Below are 8,473 nucleotides of genomic sequence, written 5' to 3' on the forward strand. Positions count from 1 at the left end.
CGTGTTGTGCTCCACACTACTACATTCTGTGCATTTCACACTGGTTTCACAGTTCTTGGCGAAGTGTGAGGTTGTCGCGCAGCATCTGAAGCATATCTTGTTTTCCTTTAGGAAACTCTTACGGTCTTCTAGAGACTTCTCCCTGAAGGCTCTACATTTTAGGAGAGGATGAGGTTTCTTGTGTAGGGGGCAGTATTTGCTGAGATCCTGCGGTGTGTCCTCTTCTGGAGAGGACTTACTTGCTCTGTAAGGAAAACCTGTGGAGGTAACATTAGTTTTGTGGACTGCCACTGGTGTTTTACTGGGTTTTACACCAGAGGCAGTGGTACATGACATAGTGAAATCGAAACTAGGGTCATTTCTAACTTTAGCCTGCTGAGCAACAAAGTCTACAAACACCCCAAAGGGAGGAAATGGTACCTTATGAGCCTGTTTGTAACGGGACCCGTGACTGACCCACTTTTCTTGTAAGTTGTAAGGGAGCTTTTGGACAATCGGGTTGACACCTCTGGCAGTGTCCAGGAATGCCAACCCTGGTAGATCACCTTCTGCCTGAGCAGCATGTACCTCCATTAACAAGTCGCTCAGTTCCCTGAGCTTTTGATAACCCTTATTTGCTATCTTGGGGAAATCATCAATTCTTTTATACAAAGCATTTTCTATAGCTTCTATTGACCCATAACATTCTTCGAGTCTCTCCCACACCATACGAAGTCCTGTGTGTGGGTACTTTATGTTAATGTTCCTGATTCTTTTGGCATGTTCAGCTGACTCGCTCCCAAGCCACTTAACCAACAGATCTAACTCTTCACTACTGGAAAGATGCAAGTCTCTGATGGCATTCTGAAAAGAAGCTCGCCATGCTCTGTAGCTTTCAGCTCGATCAGTGAACTTTACAAGTCCCTTGGTCACCAGCTCCCGGCGGGTAAAGAACCTTGCAAAGTTCATAGTGGCTGAGTCTGTGCCGACGTGAGCTGGTGTGCTGTTATGCGGTGTTTGTGGTGCATCCTCATACCTGGTAGGAGCTTCTGGCATAGGAAAGTCTGTATAAACCCGTTCAGTGGCGAAGGGTGTCCCTGTCAGTCTGGGCGGAAGCCGTACCTTCTGTTCCGTAGGACGGTAGTGGTGATCAATGTCGTTTCGCAGTATACTTTCCTGCTTCCAGTACGGTGTTTGGAGGAAGGATCTCTGGTAATCTGTATAGGCTGGTTGGCGTAACGGATCAGAGTAGTCTTCCACTTTGGGATGTTGGCGGACATATTCTGAGACGCGTTGAGCAGGGTCCTGATGATCAAGGTCTGGTCCGCGTATGTCGCTGCCTCGCTCGGATTCAGGAAACTCCACGGCTTCTAAAAACTCAGCTTTGGCTATTGCGGCTGCTGCTTCTTTTTCAGCGGAAAGCCTTTCTAAGGTCGCTTGCAGGCGGGCTCTATCTGCTTCTTGCTCTGCTCGCAGGCGGGCTCTTTCTGCTTCTTGGCGGGCTCTTTCTGCTTCTAGCTCTGCTTGCAGGCGGGCTCTTTCTGCTTCTTGCTCTGCTTGCAGGCGGGCTCTTTCTGCTTCTTGCTCTGCTTGCAGGCGGGCGCTTTCTACTTCTTGGTCTGCTTGTCTTAGCTTTAACTGCATCTCTTGTGCAGCGAAGGAGGATCTTACTTTCGCCGCCTCAGCTTCTGCTCGGGCGAGGGTGACAGACCTTTTCGAGGAAGACTTGCTAGAGCGGCTTGTTTGGGACCTCGTCCTGAGTGAAGATGCTCGACTTGCAGACATTTTGTGTCCGTTTGCAGGCTGTAGGATGTCTCAGAGCGGGTAGGAATGACTTCAGCGTGGACTGAGACGTGTCATGCTTGGTGGGCTGCACTCTCGGTACTTGTGACTGTATAGCGGCCGCTGCGGTATCTGCAGGCAGTGCGGTATGGTACAAGCGGCTCGTAAGAGTTATTTGCTATCGCTGGCGTCTAGCCTCCCTTTACTGTAATCCCGGCGCCTAGCTTCCGTTTTACTAGCCTCCGCTGGTATTAAGCACCCGTTTTACTGTTCTGTCTTCATACACGTTGATACGGTGTGTGATCCAACATACAGCATAAACCACTTCTGTCTTCCAAAGTAAGCAGACTGTTTTCTGTAGTCTAACTTGTTTATTGGTAACAGGTATTGAAATGCGGTAAAACTATAAGAATACAAATGATTTGAGTAAGTATTGGGCACATAACAGCACAACTGATACTATAACTAACGGGGAAAGCATACAGGATGATGCAACTTCTACATGCAGCTACATACAGTAACTCACAGATAATAGATTTCCCAGGTACTAATTGCTATACAGTAATCACATTCTATAGAACAATATATTACAAAAACAAGGATAGCAATCTTACCGGATAAACTAACCAGGGTGGCAGGTAAATGAAGTAGTTCCAACACAGCTGAATAACAGAGTGAACAGGAAATACAAGAGAAAAGGCTGGGGAATTTCCCAATCCCATGATGCTTTGCTGAAACCCACAATGCAACACTCTATTATTCATGGAAAACACAGGTTATAAATTTATCCACCACTGGGTGGTGCTATAACACAACAAAACCAGAACTATAATAATAGTTAACCTTTTAATGCTTGAAACGAACCCCTGTCCTGTTAGAAGGATAGAACAAACAGCGTCCTGTCACTAACTGAATTCACAGCAGAGTGAGCAAAAAATGGCGCCAGCGACTTTTAAACTGCATCATGACATAATTTCAGCAGCCAATCACAGCCTTGCCAGTAGTTTCATGCCCTCCATGCTGAACAGGATGTGCCCACACTTGGAATCATTCTCATTGGCTGATTTCGTGCAAATTTGTGCAGTTTGAATCCTGGGAACTTCCGATTCCGGTATCCGATACGCGGCAAGTATCGGATCTCGGTATCGGAATTCCGATACCGCTAAGTATCGGAATGCTCAACACTAACTATGAGTGGAAGTTAAACGTGTAAGTCTGCGCCATTCAAGATGGGGCTTTATGGCAGTCAAACTCTTCAGGCGAGCGCTCCAGTGCTCTCTGAGAAAGTTGACAACTGACATATTGGCCAATAGCTTATTTCAGGAAGAAAAATGCAATCAACAGTCGAAATCGGCCACATGTGATCGACATCTCTTTCTGGCCAACGCCCCCATACACAAAAGACTTTCTGCCGAACCATTGATATCGGTGTTTCAGCTGACTTTAGTATAATGTGTATGGGGGTCTGTAGTGCAGCAGTGTCCTCACTGTGCAGTGATGAGCCAGTGACCCAGGAAAGTTTAAAGTAAACGTAGTTTTAATGTCCAAAACTTACAAACAAAACAAACGGTATCCTCCGGATCGCAACCGGGAAACAAGACAGTCCATAAATACATCCTGTTACCGAGGGCGACTGCACCAACGTATTATGATGTGGGGTGCCAGGAGTTTGCTCCTCTTGACTCTGTGTTAACTCCCATGGGCTGAGCTTTTGCAGAGCCGTCTGCTCTGCACCTTGTGGAGTCTCCACACTGACACACCCAACTATCTGCTGCAGGGGTTTTTACAAAGAACCTGTGACCGTAGGCCACATGGAAAACCCGGGCCGGAGGAGAAAATGGACCGCCCCGCTACCTCCCTGTAGTCCGTTTCAAAAAATAAAAGCCCATGTCAGGTTTTTCTCATCTGCCTTGGACAAATCGCTTGTCCAAGACCAACACTCGCTTTTATTCTGCATTGCAATCACAGCTATGCCTGTGACTGCAATGCACTCCCACGGCCTCAATATGCTTCTTTATGCATCCTGTGGTACACACAGCGACTCTCGCATATGACCCCAGTCACTGCCTCACAGGTTCTGAAGTGGTATTTAAATCGGTTGGCCCATGAAAACCATTTAGCACCCATCTACAGGACAGGTGACAAATGTAAAAGTCATTGGGGGCCTCTACTGATCACGAAAACAGGGGCCCTTTGTCTCCTATTTGAATTGAGCAGTGGTCACAAGTGCATTACTGCTCCACTCAATACCTATAAGAATGATATTTGTGCACATGTATGACCACCGCGCCATGCAAACTGGAGATATGGGACCCCTCTTCTCATGGCTGGCAGTGACTTTCCCTGCTATCCCCATTAAAAACATATGAACATTCCAGCAAGACAAAGAACTGTGTATAGGGAGAGATATCTCGTATGTATGGCTAGCTTTAGTGGAGACCAAGGATTACACATAATATTAAAAGGTTTCAATTACGAAGACGTTCAGGTGTATTTTTAGGTAATTTCTATCGGAAATGCTCCTTAATAACATGATCTCTCCTTAAATCTGTTTACTCCAGTGTTCTAATTCCTAATAAAACTGAGATAAGGAACCCCGATAAGCCGGCGCTGGGCTCAGCCCTCCAGAGCTCCTAGGCCCTCTCCTAATTGATGGATGAACTCGCAGTGAACTTTTATTGCTTTTCGGTTGCTATTTGTTGTTCGGTTTCCATCTCGTACTTGGAAGCGCATGTGAATATTCAATATCTCTCCATTGTTTCAATTACAAACAGGTCTTGAGGATGAATGTGTAATCTCAGCATATGTTTATCAGCCCTTACTCATAGCTCTCTGTATAAGGCATGGTTTCCAAAGTAATCATTTTATACATATTTCCTCCAATCTTTTTAATATTCTGCATGTTATTTTGTACCTTGGACGTTGAAAATTGTTGAGTGGCTTCCTTCCAAATGGTAAGAATGGCATTAATAATGTAACTTTCTACAGAAGGAATGACTAGGAGTAAAAATAAGGATGCAGAGGTAGCCCAGGTGCCTTCAGAGGCTTGAGTGCCATTTTGTCACACAACGGTGTGTTAGCATATTTGCCCACAGTTTCGATGTTGCGTAGACGATAGTCCCCCAAACCGAACTGCATGTTGTGTAGAGATGTGCAAATCGACTTCTGGTCCTTGGTCCAGTGACTATATCAGTAGTCCAAGACAAGCCCTGTGAGCTGCTTCCTACAGTGGCTTCCAAAAGTATTCACCTCCTTGGCTTTTTACTTATTTTGTTACATTACAACCTATGTTTAAATAGTTTTGTAGTCCGATTTACTGTATATGTGCATCAGCATCAGCACTAAATAGTCTAAGTTGGTGAAGTGACAAAAATATAGGCGTAAATTAAATTTATGGGCTCAAATCACTAAAAATTGGCATGTGCATATTTATTCACCCCTTTTTGTGATGAAGCCCATAGCATTTTCTGGTGCAAGCAATTATCTTCATAAGGGCTGAGTCACACTGCCACATAACTTGTGCGAGGATCGTATCGCACTGCACGCACTGGCCGGCACCTCTCCTGACCTGAACAAGACGGTATGATGTGCTTCTATGCAGCTGTCAAGCTCAGGTCAGGAGAGCCAACAGCCAGTACGAGGTTTAGAGGTTTACGATGCGATTATCACATGAGATATACCGTAGTCTGTCTCTGCCCTAAGTTGCATGCTTAATGAAGGGAAGTCCCCCCGTGTGCAATCTAAGTGTCATGTCTGTCAGTATATACACTCTGCCTTTTTCTGAAAGGCCAAAGAGGCTGCAACACCATTAACAAGAGGCCCCACTAACCAAACACCATGAAGACCAAATAGATCTTCAAACAAGTAATGGAAAAAAATGTTGACATGCAAGTTGGGGTTGGGTTATTTAAAAGAAAAAAAAAAATTCCCAATCTCTGGTAAGCCCCCCTTCCCCCACACGGAGCACCATCAAACCCATTATCCGCAAATGGAAAGAATATGATATCACAACAAACATGCCAAGAGAGGACTGCCCACCAAAACGCTCAGCCTGGGCAAGGAGGGCATTAATCTGAGACAGAACAGAGACTAAAGGTAACCCTGAAGGAGCTGCAGAGTTCCTAAGCAGAGAATGGGGTATCTGTCCATACGACCACAATAAGGCCAGGGTCACACTTGCATGTGCAATGCGAGAAACTTGCGCATCAATACCCGGAACTGCCGCCGGCACTCATGACCTGAGCATTCAGCTGCATGTATTTCTATGCATCCACACACTTCGGTCCCGAGTGCCGGCGGCAGTGCTGGGTATTGATGCGAGAGACTCGCATGAGTATCTCGCATTGCACACGCAAGTGTGACCCCGGCCTAAGCCGTAAACTTCATAGAGGTGGCGTTGATGGAAGAATGGGCAGAGAAAAGCCTTTACTTACAAAAATTGTAAGGCTTGTTTTGAGCTTGACAAAATACATGTGGAAGACTCCACAAATGTATGGAGGAAGGTGCTGTCAGAGGAAACCAAAATGGATCTTTTTGGCCTCCAAAGTAAATGCTACGTATGGCTCAAAACCAACACAGCTCATCTCTCCAAGAACACCATCCCCACAGTAAAACCTGGTGGTGGCAGCATCAATCACTGGGGATGCTTTTCAGCAGCAGGGACAGAAAAAATGGTCAGAGTCTAGGGGAAGATGGATGGTGTGAAACACAGGGATATTCTTGAGCAAAACCTGTTTGTCAGTGATTTGAGACTGGGATGGAAGTTCACCTTCCAACAATACAATGACCCAAGGCATACTGCTAAAGTACCAGTCAAGTGGTTTAAGGGGAAATGTGTAAATGTTTTGGAGTGGCCTAGTCAAAGCCCAGACCTAAATCCAATTGAGAATCTGTGGGCAAACTTGAAGATTGCTGTTCACCAGAGGAGCATATTCAATTTGAAAGCGCTGCAGCAATTTTGCCTTGAGGAATGGGCAAAAATCCCAGTGGAAAACTTATAGAGATTTATCCAAAGCGACCTGCAGCTGTAATTGCTTCAAAATGAGGCTCTACAAAGTACTGACTTTAGGGGGGTGAATAGTTATGCACACTGAAGTTTTCAGTTATTTTGTCCTATTTGTTGTTTGCTTAACAAAAAAAAAAGAAAACCAAATGTCCACAGTTGTAGGCATGTTCTTTACGTGAACTGATGCAAAAACTAAAAAAAAAAACACAATTACATTCCAGGTTGTGAGGTGGCAAAACACAGAAAATGCCAAGGGGGTGAATACTTTCACAAACCACTGTACCTACCTGCATCTTGTAGCTCCTCTTTTGATTAACCAGACTACGTTCAGCAGATTACTCTGGCTTAATTAGGAAAAGTATAAGTAAAATAAATTAAAAACTTCCAATAAAAGTTACAACTAGAGTTGAGTAAAAAAATTTGAAGGACCCTTGGACTGCATCCAAGTCACTACTCCATGGCAACTGGACTAGGGCAATGCGAACCTCCCTGGCCAGCATTGTGGTTTTCTCTTATGACTTGGCCACCACAACATCATAATGTTGCATGAGGCATAGTCACCAGGCGCACCAGGGTGGCATGAAATCATGGGGGCCTAGTAATTACAAGAGGTGCTCAGGATTTGAGTCTATGGCTCATACTATCACATTGCTCAGGTCTGGCTGCCATGATGCATCGATGTGGATGCCAGGCTAAGGTCCTTCAAATCTTATTTTGCTCAACTCTACAACCATAAACATTACCTGGCAAGGTATTCTCATTATTTCTCTTAACTTCTACAACAAAGATTGAAATCTCCATCTATGAAGACCGATGTAGCAGTGGCAGCAGCAGCAGCAGTGGAAGCAGTAGCACTGCCAGCAGTACCGGAGGTGGAGGAGTAGCCGGTCGTGCCCGATGACTGGCAGAGAGTCCCTGCGGGGACCTGTACTGCCGAGATGATGGCCTTTCTGAAATAAGAAGACTGAGATATCAGAGCACAAGGTTCTAAGCTCTTAAGATAGCCTAGAACTAGGAAGGAAATATTAACACCATAGTTTTTGCCATTGACTAATCTGAGCCATGAACAAAAATAATTTTACATTGTTTACATCATGCCTAAAATAAACATATACCTGTTCCTTAAAAAAAAAAAAAACATTATAAAAAAATTACTTCCATGAGGATTTCTTTCCACAACTGGATCAAGCTTTGATGATTGCTTCATTGTTTCAGATAGTAATGGTGACAATGATTGTTATGATGATGGTAATGGTGGTGGTGATGATGATGTCAATAATGGTGATAAAGACCAGCCGAACAGTAAATGGGGGTACAAATAACATGTTCATAAAATGTCAATTAGATAGGTCTAAAATCTTAGGGGGGTGTTACTGCGACAGTATAGATGGCCTAGGATAGGCGATCAACATCAGATTGGTCTGATATTGACTATAGGATAGACCATCAATGTCAAATTAGTAGGGGGTTGACTCTTGGCATCCTATCTGATCAGGGGCCATTGCACTCATGCAAGTGCTGTAGTATCTACTTAGTTTTGGCTTTGCTGGGTATTGCAGCATGAAAGTGAAGAGTCGGCACAGTAGACAGCATTGGAGAGGCTGCAGTGCTTGACTGAGTGTCCTAAACACTTCAACAAGCAAATCGGAGAATGGATCAGATTGGTGGGTCTCTGCAAATCCTAAGAATCAACAATCCATATTGTAA

General features: G+C 44.7%; 1 protein-coding gene across 2 annotated transcripts in view; it reads left to right on the top strand.

Moving 5' to 3' along the window:
* The window catches only part of GOLGA7B (golgin A7 family member B), a 211,592-nt gene extending 203,428 nt beyond the window's left edge, over positions 1–8,164 (top strand). For both annotated transcript variants that reach the window (XM_077258317.1, XM_077258316.1), the window contains exon 5: positions 7,554–8,164. In XM_077258317.1, the coding sequence (XP_077114432.1) occupies positions 7,554–7,667 (114 nt within the window). In that variant the 3' untranslated portion in view covers positions 7,668–8,164. The remainder of the gene's footprint in view (positions 1–7,553) is intronic.
* Positions 8,165–8,473: the final 309 nt, after the last annotated feature.

This window comes from Ranitomeya variabilis, chromosome 4 (genome assembly GCF_051348905.1).
Source record: "Ranitomeya variabilis isolate aRanVar5 chromosome 4, aRanVar5.hap1, whole genome shotgun sequence".
NCBI classification, from domain to species: Eukaryota; Metazoa; Chordata; class Amphibia; order Anura; family Dendrobatidae; genus Ranitomeya; species Ranitomeya variabilis.